Source organism: Melanotaenia boesemani, chromosome 12 (genome assembly GCF_017639745.1).
Source record: "Melanotaenia boesemani isolate fMelBoe1 chromosome 12, fMelBoe1.pri, whole genome shotgun sequence".
NCBI lineage: Eukaryota > Metazoa > Chordata > Actinopteri > Atheriniformes > Melanotaeniidae > Melanotaenia > Melanotaenia boesemani.
In genome coordinates this window covers 2,188,656-2,202,591 of record NC_055693.1, presented here as the reverse complement: position 1 = coordinate 2,202,591, position 13,936 = coordinate 2,188,656, and the positions used below count along the sequence as shown (strand labels likewise).

At 40.5% G+C, this 13,936-nt stretch overlaps 1 protein-coding gene across 2 annotated transcripts in view; it reads right to left on the bottom strand.

Annotated features, from left to right (window-relative positions):
* Positions 1–6,603: 6,603 nt before the first annotated feature.
* ahr1b (aryl hydrocarbon receptor 1b) overlaps positions 6,604–13,936 on the bottom strand; it is an 84,196-nt gene continuing 76,863 nt past the window's right edge. For both annotated transcript variants that reach the window (XM_042001568.1, XM_042001569.1), the window contains exon 11: positions 6,604–8,126. In XM_042001568.1, coding sequence (XP_041857502.1) covers positions 7,977–8,126 — 150 coding nt within the window. In that variant the 3' untranslated portion in view covers positions 6,604–7,976. The remainder of the gene's footprint in view (positions 8,127–13,936) is intronic.

The window sequence follows — 13,936 nt, the reverse complement described above, 5'->3', positions numbered from 1 at the left end:
CCTTGTCCCATGCACACAGAGATTCCTCCTGAATCTTTTGATATTCTACACTGTAGATGGTGGATCTACAAAGTCTGTGGAACATTTTTCTGAAATTGTTCTACAGTTTTAGATCCAGTTTGTCTCCGGTTGGTGAACCTCTGTCCATCTTTCCCTCTGAGAGACTCTGCCTCTCTGAAATGCTCCTTTTATACCAGTCATGTTACTGAGCTGCTGCCATTTAACCTGGTTAGTTGTTAAATGCTCCTCCAGGTGTTTCTGGTTTGTACCAGGTACTTTTCCAGCCTTTTGTTGCTCCTGTTCCAGCTTTTTCCATCAGATTCACTATCAGCTCATATTTTCATCACATGGTGAAACATCTCCGTTTCATCCTGACATGTTTTTATCTTCTACTGGGAAGAAAAATTGACCTGATGAGATTCTGTTTTAATTTATATTTTACACAGCGGCCCAACTGTTTTCTATTTGTGGTTATAGTTTCACATATCGAGACAGTTTTAAAATGTGATGGTTTTGCTGACTCCTTCAAATCAACCGCTTCATATTTGCAGAAAACCATCGTTCTGTCTTTTCTTGCATGTTGACTTCATAAACAATCACAGACAATTACTTATTTGAACACTATGAATAAATAAAGCGTTTTGTTAAACCTTTAACAAAAGAGCAAAAAAAAAAAAAAAAAATAAAATAAAATAAAATAAAATAAAATAAAACTCTTCCAGCTCTGAGATGATCGACAACCACAAGAAAATAATTCAAGTTTGAGAAAAATCTAAATGATGACACTAAATGTGCGGAAGTGTTTGAGCTTGTGAGGAAAAAAAACAAAAGTAAGAATAAGACATTTATGTTGCATCAAAAGCTTGAATATTAATTTAAAAATAAAAATTGTGGAAAGAAATCTGCATTTAATGGCTGCTTGAGTCAGACTGCAGGACATTTTAAGCATATTTCTCATCTTCTATACATTACTTTCATTCATCTACAGATTAATCTCAGTGTTAAAGAAGAAATAATTGAAGACTTAATTTCACATTCTAGTTTTGTGATGGAAAAATTGTTCTGTCTGTATCTAAAAAAAAACTAAGAAGTGGTCTGACTGGTCTGGTACTGGTGTCACTCCTCATCTTCTACATTCATGAATGTTCACATCTGATAAAACACAGAAGCACTAATAAACTGTCAACCCAGGGATCACCAACTCCAGTGCTGAAAGACCAGGGTTCTCCACCTCTGTTTTAGATGTTTCCCTGCTGCAACACAGCTTAGTTAAACGTATGAACCACTAAGCAGAACTTAGTGTGTTAGAGCAAGAAAATATCTTAAACAGAGGTGGGGAATCCTGGTCCTCAAGAGCCTGCAAAGTTTAGATGTTTCCCTGCTCCAACACACCTGATTCAAATGAGTCACTGAGCAAAACCTGATAAAATGCTGGATCCATTTGATTTGAATCAGATGTGTTGGAGCAGGGAAACATGTAAAACTAGCAGGACTGTGGCCCAAGAGGTCCAGAGATGCTGATCCCTGCGTTAACCTTCTGTAGAAAGAAGCTGGCATTTATAAATGGCCAGAAAATGAGACAGAAAATGTTTTGACCAAAAGCGTAAAGATTTTTCAGCACATCATCTGAACCTCAGTGTCTCTGTGTAAAGACCTGAGGGACATTTATCCAACACTTCCTCACGTATGGTGCAACAAAGAGGGCAAAATTCAGGCTAGATGAAACCAGCTTGTTGCTGCGTTCGGTCATCCTGAGCTCAGGAGGAAAAGCAGTCATCTACCAACCAGGCGGTTGGTGGTTTGATTCCTGGCCTCCCCAGACAACATGCTGACATGTCCATTACCGCTAGCCTGCCCATTCGGGAATGAAATGTTTGATTTCACTTGCAGGTGGGAAACTCAGACGGATCTGCTCGCTGACCAGGCTAGCTGTAACCTGGGCAGTAACAGGCCTGCAGCTGAGCTTACAGATCTGCTAGTTGCTTGAACTGTATTTAATTATGTGACTTTTGCACACAAACGAAGTGGTGGGCGAACAAACTAAAAGGTCTAATGTTGTGCAGGAAAATGTGTTTTTCTAAAATTTTGATGCATCTTATGCAGTTGATGCTTAAAAACAGTTGAGCTCCTGCTGCTTCAGACCAGCTTCTACACGGCTAAGCAGGTGAAAACATGGAACATCTTGGAAGTCTAGAACTTCCTGGAGTGTGGATGGCTGGAGGCAGTTGGTAGTAAGACCCTTCATGACAATCCTGCATTGTTTCTGCTCCTGGAAGTTGGACGTTTGCTGTTTTTACAGTGTTGTTGCAACGTGTGAGACTTGATCAGAAACATCCGACCCGACTCGTCCTACTTTGTTGGGACCCTTCCATCATGATACCAATCTAACCGACCCGACCCAAAAGGGTGGAGCTTGACACACTGCAATCCATTGATTGGTTGAGAAAAAAAAGTCACTTCACGTGAGACCTGGTATAAAAACAAAGCTCCACCATTTTAAATCTGTTTAAAATGGCGTGACAAAGCACCGCCAAGAAGAAAGTACTCCAACTACTGGATCATCATTCTCCTCCTTTGTTTCTTAATCATGTTTTTGTTCTACTTTAAGGAAGACGCTGCACTGTGATGGTGTCATTCTGTTACGTATCCACACCCTTACCATCCCGACCCGTTGGTGGAAACGAGGCTAAAGACTGCTAGCACATCCTGGTGACTGAAGCTAAAACATTAGCTCAAGTTAAAATGAGCTCTTCTTGCTTGGCAACTACAATCTGGACAAGAAAAACCAGAAAGCAGCGACAGCTTTTATTGCATCATGAGCTTTAATTTACCCCAACATTTGGTCAGCTACCAGAAAAGGACCCGAACCAGCTAAAGTAAAATTTCCAACCCATTAACTAAGTGATCACTGATTGCAAGCAGAGGTTCACAAGCAGTGTTGCCAGATTGTAAACACCCGATTTCCATCCAGACCATCCATAACACATCAACAATGACTGCTGCAGCAGCCAATAAAGTAACAATAGCCAACAGAGCAATGAGTTATTATGCTGTTGGTCAGTCATTGGCCAAGCATCAAAAATGGAATAACTGCAGCTGACAATGTCATAGTACATAAATAAAACAGAATTTTTCAGGAACACAAGATTTTTAGCAGTTTTGTGCAGTTTGCTCATCAAAAATGTTTTTTTTTTTTTTCTTTTTTGGAGGTTAAGTCACTGGCTGTGACTAACCCGACTAACTCTCTCTGAATTAATGACTACTTCTTCATATCAACATATATAGATGTAAACCTGTTCTTTCATGTAGAGATATACAACCTGAGCTGAAAGTGCAAATGCAAAATAAATCTGTACATTTTTGGATGGCTTATGTGGCATTTTGCATGCCAACAGTTTATATTTAACCATTTTAATATATGACCTGAAAACCTGTGCAAGACAGGCTTGAAAACACTTGATGCAATTTAACATGCAAAACACACGTAGACAAGCACAAAGTACGAGCTTTGAACTAAAGCATCCAGTAAATGGTCTGAGGCTTGTCCCAATGTTTAACTCTGCTAAAAAGTCTAATTATTTATGCCTCATTATATGCTATCTCAATCGTGGATTGGCCATATAGTGATTGTGTTTGATAAGGAAGCTACCTAACCTTGTATTAAATGAGTCAAATTATTGCACATTGTGGGATTTTGGAATTACTGATCATGCAGAGGGCTGGATTTTGGCAAAATACAATAAAGATACATCTGACAACACTGCTCATAAGACATTTTCTCTACATCCTTTCATCAAATCCTTGGATCGCTCTGCCTTTTTTATGACTTCATGAGGAACCCTGACAGATCCTCCGTCAGTTACACGACTACAAGCAAAAACAACACAAACATGTTCGCCACACACTGTGGTCTACAACGACCTGTTTGACCACCACTTCCTGTTATAACTAATGAGGCAGATGAATTCAGCTCAACAGTCGTTCATGTCAGTCATGCTGCATTTTCACATTTTATAGTCAAATAGAAGCCGTTCCAGTAGATTTTCCCAATTAGAAATTTGCACATTCGTAGGCTGAGAGAGGAAAACGACGGGGTAAACATCGTCTAAGCAGGAACGTTCTGCAGCAGCTAATGGCTTATCAGGTAGGGCTGGGCAGATCGATCCAAATATCAGCTGTTTAGATACCAAGGTGTCAGTATCGCTGACACAGCGTGATGAGATTTTTCTTGCAGGGGGCTTTGAGGACAAAAAGCCAAAGTATTTGAAGGAGAGCCAATCGATTTTCAGCTGCTGAAACAACATGAAATAGTTCCTGCTGCTCGGTACCATGAAGGTTTGAAAATAATTTAAATATAAATGCTCTGTAGAGATCATTTCTCTTAACTTTGTCCCTTATATTGCACCATACTAAAAGTGCTTGTAAACATGACATAAAACACCATTTTCTGATTTTCTGACACGCAACTTTCTCTTTTCTGCATGTAAACGTGAGAATAACTGCACATATGCAAACTATTAAATCGCATTCTGTGAAACAAAAGGAGAGTTCACCAGTTTTCAAAGACCCGAGCACTAACTGGAGATACTTCACACACTTCTGCTCGGTTTAGGCATTAAAACCTGCAGACGGTGGAATAAATGACAAATGTCCACGGCTCTGATGGAGTTCATGTTTAAGTGTATGCAAATCTCTGTCTGGACGATATCACATGAACTTCAGTTTTTTTTCCTGCATACGTTGCTAGCCGGGTTTCTGTTGGCAGTTTGCGTTTAGAAAATATGGAAAGAAACATGAAAGGAAACGAAAGTTTCCCCTCTCTTTAGGTGTTTTTTTTTTGTCTGTTTTGAAGAAGACTCAATGCAAGTTTGAGGTGGTTGAAAGAACTTCACGAATTGTGTTTGACACAGATTAAAATGATCAGTTGTTTTGAGTTTTAGCCAACGAACAATAAATTAACTGACGTTTTTCCAGATATTTCAACCCAGAAATTCCCAGAGATAAAAGTTTCTTTTTGCAGATGTCCACTGCAGTCGTTAGCATGTGCTTCTCCCAGGTTTATTTCTAGTTAGGACACCTACTTCTAATGAATTACAACCACTACCAACAAAGCTTATGTCTCCCCCCTCTGGTGAGCAGGGAAGGGAATTCAGAAGTATTTATAAACTTTTCAAAGCATAGGATTCGGATGCCTCTGAGCTTATCAGCTTTTATATTAAAATCAAGAGAAAACCAAGAGTAAACGTCGTCCAAATCATGGCAAGCGATGAATAAAAAACTAAAAACCCAAGGTTTCTTTCCTCTGGGCTTCAGATAGAAAGCAGTTTTGTTGATGCTGAAACTTAAGGGAGACGATAAGGAACAGGTTTGTTTTTATAAAAATCAATAACAGCACTAATATCAATCCCATCCCGAATACATGCTGCACAACCTGGTTTATTTTCTTTAAAGTCTTCAGTGGGAGCATATTTTTATTTGTTCAGATCTGCTTCACAGGTGGTGGAAAACCGACGACTGTGCACATCTGTAAGGAGCTCGTCTGGTGACTTTGGAAGAAAATATAGGCCAATGAGTGGTCTTACTAAGTCATGACCACAGATTAATAACAATGGGAAGGAGAAAATTAATGGCAGTGACATCTAGATTTCTCCCTGTCTTCATGCATGTAGACATGTATCTGGTTAATTTATTTTTTTTTACAACTGTGTATGCTTATGTAAAAAAAACTGCATCATGTATGTCTTTTTAACATTTTTTGTTGAAAATATGGAAGCAACGGGGTCGTGACGTGAGCACAACACCAAAGAAAAACAGGATGATTTAGAGCAGCAGGAAGTCGTAGCATAAACAATGTAAAACATTCACATGTAGATTATTTTCCACCTTATTAGTTCCCACATTAGCAGCTAACGCAAAGACCGCAAACTCACACATTAACGCCCTTTTATGCTTGATGCAGAAGACGGATATGCAGATGGACGGACAGTTTGGTATGTCTCCTGCATCAGTTACTCACATAATTTGGTCCTTTTTCACGGAGCTTAGCTTTCCGTTGCTTGACGCAGAAGACAGAGCAATACCACCGGAAATTGCAGGGTCAGTGCTGAGCAGAATAGCTGACATGCGACCAGCGAAAGAAACAAACCAAAGAAGATCAGGAAGGGAACAATAACGCAGAAGAAGAATGAACACGAGCACAACTGTAGAAATTGCATGAGCTTTTGTAAAAAAGACTGCAAGTGTTTTGGGTATTTTTGGGCTGTTTGAAAGACCTTTATATTCTCATTCAGCGCATTACCACTACTAAACAGTGTCTGAAACTGAAGTCGGCTCGTGGGAGGGAACTCAGTATTGCTCAGTATTGGAGGAACTGACTTAACAACCACTGGAACGTAAAGGATGCATAGAAGTATGAGGACTGCGACGTATAACGTTTGAAACGGACGCCATTATTTATGCACGTAAGGGAGCATAAATGGGCCTTTAGCAGCTAACGTTAAGACCATGAGCTCCCACATCAGCAGCTAATGCTAGGAGGCTATGGATTATGGATTAATGTATTTTCTACTGATGCCACCAGATGAACTCCATAAACTTCTATGCAAGTACAAGTATTGCAACTTGTTTTTTTTTTTTAAAAATCAGTTGGTGGTAATGTCATCCAGCCAACTAAATACCTCCAAACTACCAACCCAATCTCATAGCAAAATATGTCATATTTTATTACATGCATGGCTATGAATTAATTATCTCGTTCAGATGTACTAGTAATTATTAAGTAAAGCATGGCCTAGAAAAAACCCTTTAACACTGTATGTACTATGTCAAATACATCCTGTTTCTGAGACCTAATGCATCACTTTTTGTAAAAAACTTTGCTCAAAATCCTGATGTATGCAATGTGATACTTGTCTTCTGCCCCCGGTTGATATCTTTTGTATTACAATTATTCTGACATATCACACAGTAATAACCGGTATATATATGCAAATGATTTTTTTAAAATCATATAAGGTTTTAATAAAGACTACAGATTAAAAAATGTGAATTTTCTGCCCATTATTTCTCAGATCAGGCTTTAAAGGGTTCATATATTATCTAGCGCTGTCACCAGAAGGGGCTTGCACATATGAACCCGAAGAGGTGTGCGGGTTCAGTTCCAGTACAGAAAATTTTTAAGGTGAACTACTGACTAAAATGCAATATAATAAGATCTATTTTTATTCATTACGTCCCCCATCATCATGTTCAACATCTACAGTAACCTAGGAGGGACAAAACAAACCCGAATGGCTCTGAAGCAGGTTTGGTTGTAGATGCAGGAGGGGGAGTTTCTATTGGACGTCACTACATCTGACAAACCGACATTTTCATCATGAGTCCTGTTCATCTGCAGAACGACTAGAAACCTGGACATCACTCTGGAAGCCATGTTGGGTGTTACAGGAAAATTAATCTTTAGTTTACATCCACACCAGCAGAATGATTCTCGCTGTGAGAGTGAAGGATTTATCGGCTCTGATAAGCTGGGATCACATTAATCCACTCACATCTTCCTTCGGTTTGCTTACTGTTTCATGGTGTTTAAAATGTACCAAAGTATTACATGAAAATAACAGATGTATAATATTTAAATACTGACTGGTTTGACTCTAAAAGAAGTTTGCATTGAATCTGAATACTGATTCATAAAACTCGTATTTCCTTCTCTGCGTTACATAAATAAACTGATCACTCTTCACTGCATCATTGTAAACAAAGAACTCATATGATAACATGACTTGAAATACTGTACAACACAATGACCACAACCCCCCCTCAACTCCCCCCACCAGAAAACTAGTCCAAATGAAAGAACAGAAGCAACACGGGGGCCTGAGATTCCTCAGTGTTGTCTGCAGGTATAAGGCTGCTCCAGTCATCCTGTTTCTGGTTCTTCACAGTGTCCTGCTACATGGCTGCCCCTGCTCACGTGGTCAGAGGTAGAAGCCGGTGGCTGGTGGGTCTGGGAGGCCCGGTAAAGGCTCAGGGCCGGGCATCTGGACGACGGGGGGTGCCGGTCCATTGCCATTAGGCAGAGCGCAGCTTCCTGGGTAAGAACTGTTCAGGATGCAGCCGTTCTCCATCTGCAGGAGGAAGCAGAGACATTCAGAGATCCACATCCAACTCATCCCGGTCCATGTGGGATGAAAGGAGAGCTGCCATTAAAAGTACATTTATAAAAGGAGAAGAAGGATAAGAGTAATAAATCCTTTCATTTTTTTCTTTCAGGTTTTTTTAAACAAAACTTGAAAAAATTCTTTAAAAAACTTATTTCTTCCTGTTTTCGTTTTCTAAACCAAAATGACTAATCAGATAATGACTCACAACAAAAATCAGAAGTCATGAAGTCAAAAGTCAGAAAATTCTTGTATAAAGCAAGAGGGAGGCTGGGTGGTCTATAAACAGTAACACATAAAACAGGTGGGTTGTTAAAGACAAAAGCATGATATTCAACTGATGAGTAGTTATCTAAAACCCTCTCTTCTACCTTCCCTGATTGAAAATAAAAAACTTAAATTTGTGGGAGAAGCCTCGGTGAGAATAGCTGGAGCATCAGCATCAAGCCGGCTTTTATTATCTAAAATGAGATCATTGTAAAAAAAAGAAAAGAAAAAAGAAAAGATGTTTTTTAAAGAGAACGGAAATTTAAAAGCACCAAGTTAAAAGTTTTATATGAGATTTCTTTGATGAGTAATGGATTGAATTTATAGGGGCTATGGATATGGGAGGGAGACATGGGATGATAGAGACATGTGACTGAGGGTGTTTTTAATGTCTGTTGGTGATGAGTACTGGTAAATGTTGGTGAGGAAGGGCAGGTTGGACTGGGATGTGTTCTGGTTGTGATGTCAGTCTGAGGGCCGAAGTGAAATGTCCGGATCCCAAGACACCGTATCCTAGAGAGCAGCCACTAGTGAGGCAATGTGCACTGAGCGCTGCTGGTGGGCCAAGTCTAGCAGCTGTCAAGCAGTTGGTTCTTAGACCTCAGTTCATCAGAGAGTTTACGGATGTCCTCTTTGAGGTTTGGGATCTGCCGGTCAGTGTTTGTATGTTCCAGGCACCAACACAGCCATTTTGTCGCTGGCAGTGTTCAGAGACTCGTGCTTAAAATGCAACGTTTTAAAAAGGCTTTAATAAAGGCTTTCATAGTGGTAAAAACATTTAAAAATTCAGAAAAATAATAAAACTGTCCCATTCTGTCAGAGCCTCTCACCAGTGGGAACAAAAACGGCACGCTTGCGCTGTTTATTTAAACATGGAACTGTTCCTGCTTTGTTGTTCTTGCTGAGTCACACAGGAAGTGATGATTCTTATGATCTGTACTTATATAGGGCTTTTATCCAAAGAGCTTTACATGTACGTCACATTAACCCATTCACACACTGGTGGCGGAAGCTGCCATGCAAGGCGCTCAACTACAACCCATCAGGAGCAATTAGGGGTTCGGTTTTCTCCAGCAAATCTTGGGCTACAGGACGACCACTCTACCCACTGAGCCATGCCGCCCCAATATATCCACTGATTATAACCAACCAATGGATTGCAGCTTCAAGCTTCACCCTATATCAGGGGTCGGCAACTAAATTTGGTCTGAGGTCACATTTTTTCTGAGCAACTGAATGATGGAAAACCTGTTTTTTCTTACCAAAAACATTTTTCATATCTTTACTCCTATATCTTGTACAAAAATATAATTTAATAGTTATTTATTTAAAGTCAATCGAATTAGCTTCAAACTGTTATGACTGTGTTACAGCTCTGGCTCCACACAGTTAGTTATGAAACAGCAACCTGCTGATGATAAGGCTGCTGTCTTTAATCACCCACTCACAGTTAAATGATTACCATTTTAAATAAATACTTCTCTGAGCCTAACTAATGTATTAATCATTTTAAGGACATTTACTGTAATGATTTGGCTATCCGTTAGTAACACGACCTATTCTCGTGTGACATCCAGATGCTATTGTTTTTAATGCTAAGATAACAAAAGCTATGTTTACATGGAGCCGTTTTGATCTGATCAAACGTCCAATCAGAATAAAAATATTAACTCTATGTAATATATGAGAATGCAGTTCATAGACTTCAGTTCAGCATTCAACACCATAATACCACAACAACTCATCTGCAAACTGGACAAACTGGCCTCAGCACCTCCCTCTGAGCACAGGGGCTCCCCAAGGCTATGTGCTCAGGCCCCTGCTCTTCACTCTGCTGACACACCACTGCAAAACAACCTACAGCTCAAATCACCTGGTGAGGTTTGTGGCACAACTCTGGCAGGTCTCATCACCAAGGGCGACAAGACTCACTACAAGAAAGAGGTCGATCTTCTGACCACGTGGTGCAGAGACAACAACCTCCTACTGAACGTTAGTAAGACCAAGGAGATTGTTGTCAACTTCCAGAGAGGCAACACCCAACACCTGCCCCTGACCATCGATGGTGCTGCTGTGGAGAGAGCGAGCACCACCAAATTCCTGGGGGTGCACACCAGTAAAGACTTCTCCTGGACCACCAACACTGCATCACTGGCGAGGAAAGCCCAGCGGCTCCTCTACTTCTTGTGCAAACTCAAGCAGGCAAGAGCCCCTCCTCCCATCATGACCATGTTCTACAAAACCATTGAGAGCATCCTTGTCAGCTGCAGCACTGTGTGGGACAGGAGCTGCACGACTAAAACAGGAGAGCCCTGCAGCACATAGTGAACACAGCTGGAAGGATCGTTGGTGCACCACCTTCCTCTCTGAAGGACATATACACCACCTGCCTCACCCGCGAAGCCAACCCAATCGTGAGCGATGCAAGCCACCCTGCACAGAACCTGTTCAGCCTCCTGCCCTCTGTAGGAGGTATAGGAGCCTCTGTTCCCAAACCACCAGACTCACCAACAGTGTCCCTCTCCACCCTCAGCCCCTTCCACCAGCTAACCCCCCCCCCCACCCCAAAAGAAAAACACTCTGGACTCTGAAACCCTCCAACCCACCTAATGACTGTCTTGCACTATGCCACTTTTTAACCTCTGCTGCTATTACTGACTGCCTTTGCACTACTATACATAACATATACATACCACTCTTTGCTTGTACATATTACCACAACTTATACATACAACTCTGCTGCTACTTTCAAATCACTGTAAACCCTGTATTGTTATTGTTACAGTTAGCCTTAGGACCAGTTCATGCCTTAAATCTTCACACCTTATTTATTATCACTGTGCAATGTTTTTTTTTTTTTTTGTTTAACTGATATTTGAATATTAGTTTGAGCTGATTAGGAGAACATTGCTTTGGAAGTTTGCCATTTAGAATTTTCAGATACACTCGTTTTTATTGGCAGTTTTATCAGTTTGCAATAATCTCAGTTTTTCTTTTTTTTTCAGATATTTGTTGGGCCTGTGCAATTTTTTAATTTTAATGGTTACTTCATTGTTTAAATGTCCTGTCCTGTCTTCACGACGGGACAGTGGGAAACGTAATCTCGATTCCGCTGTATGTCTTGTACATGTGAAGAAATTGACAATAAAGCTGGCTTTGATGTACAAAATGTGTCATGCAAACATGTCAGCTGATCCGATCGACCCAGCATGCTTGGCGAGCAATGTGGCAGCAGAACAACGGGGCTGTGGCGGATACAATGTTTTCGTTAGAAACTGAACGACTTGAAGGCAAAATCAGTAGCATTGACACCTAGTGTTTCAAATCAGAACTGCAGTCGAAAGAGAAAAACACGGAGAGCTTTCCCCCCTCGGAGAGTTTCCGTAGGTTGGCGGTTCTTTCATACAGTCTATGAAGGACGGAGAACAAAGCGCCAGCAAACATCATGATGAGGAGCGAAGATGATTCACACACACAGTAAGTTGCTATGCTTTGCGATGCTAGAGCTAATTTCACGCGCTAATTTACGTTAGCATAAAATAGAATATAAACAAAAGCCACGCAGCAGCGGTTTTCCCTTAGTCTCACTTAATAAATTAATTTAATAGTAATTTCATGCGTTTATAAGGACAAACACAGTTTTCACTCGGCTCAAACATCATTACATTTGTAGTTGTAAACTAACAGGCCACCAGTTTACTCCACTAATACGTCCATACAGTCACACACATCCATTTAATGAGTCTCGAGAATTAAATTAGAGTAAAATCTTTGTAAATCAAGATAAACTTTTCGGTTAATTTAAGCAAAATTCCGGTGTTTACCCGTGGAGGAGAAACTTTGCCAGCTCAGACTTCTCCACCTTTCTAAAGATTCTCCAATATTGATCCTTGTTTTTTTCCGTTTTTGGTTGTTTGCTTTTTTTAGCAGGATGCCGAGGCTTTTTAGGTTTTTCTGAAACTATTTCTGGTCCACTTCTTTTACCAGCTTCCATACCTGCAGGCTGCTGCTCTTTTGAAGACATAAAATACCAAACGCTGCCTTGTTGTTGTTTGGCAACCGTGGGGAGTCGCACATGATTGGTTAAGGAACCAGGAAGTTGGAAAGAACAACACGATGCACCCAAGTTATTCCGGCACTGAACTCTTATTTTGAAGGAGAAAAACTTGACAAAGACGTTGTTGATGTAGGAGACAGATTGTTTATAGGGAAGCTTCCTTTTATCCCTCACAGCAAATGAAAACATTTTAAATTATTTTCAAAGAAAGAAACCTAATTATTCAGCCTTTAAGGATTGTTGAGCATTTTGATGGTCAGAAGGTTAAAAATAAAAAAAACCTTTCTTCCGAACTAGTAGGCACTGTGCATGTCAAACCATTACGATCATTTAAAATCTGTCCATCATGTAAATACAGATGATCGGATCATTTTATCCAACATCAGCTGGGATCTCTGATCAGATTGATTTCAGTTGGATTGATGAAATATTTGTCCACGTAAAGCTAGTGTGAGACAAGCCGAAGTTGCTGCTTTTATTTTATTTGATTACTGATAATGTCTCAAACAGAAATTCTGCATGTAGTTTGGTTTGTAAACTTAAAACAGAACTTGTTTCTGGTTTAGATATTTTCCAGGTAAATCCAGGACTGAGCTCTGTAAGCGTGTTGATGATGTCTCAGTACATGAAGTCTGTGTCACAGACCTGGAAATGTCATGACTGAACGTCGGCAGAAGACCTGCTGTGTGGCTCGGCTGGAAACTTCAGCCTAATCATTAGAAGGAAAAGGTCAGAGAGTAAAATCATGATTCATTCTCTGTGAGCCATCAGGACTCACCAACGGGAACCTGCTGTGTGGCGGTAACCTCCTGGACCGAGTCCGCCTGGCTGGACCACATACAGGACTCGGGTAGACAATTAGACATTTGCAGCTGAATCAAAACTCTGCTGCTCGAGTCCTCAGTAAGACCAAGAATGTGGACCACATCAGTCCAGCTCTGAGGTCTTTACACGGGCTGCCGGTCCGTCAGAGGATAGACTTTAAAGTTCTGCTGCTGGTCTAGAAAGCTCTGAATGGTTTAGGACAAAAATACATCAGTGACATCTTGACCCAGTATGAATCTACCAGAACCCTCAGGTCATCTGGATCCAGTTTCTTATCAGAGTCAGAACCAGACATGGAGAAGCTGCATTCAGATTCTATGCTCCACATGTCTGGAACAAACTCCCAGAAAGCCTCAGATCAGCTGAAACACTCAGTTTATTTAGATCCACCTGTTCTCTGCTGCATGGACTAGTTTTTATTTACAGTCCAGATCTGGATCTGGTTCTTCTAAGCTGGAATTTATAAACTTGGTCATGTTGTAATACAGTTTGTATCCAGTGATCTTTCTTTTTCCTTTCCTGTTTCTTTTTTAATGTTAAATGATGCTTCTTGTATTCTGTAAAGCTCTTTGAATCACCCCGTCGCTGAATTGTGCTACAAATAAACTTGCCTAAGAACAGAATCCCC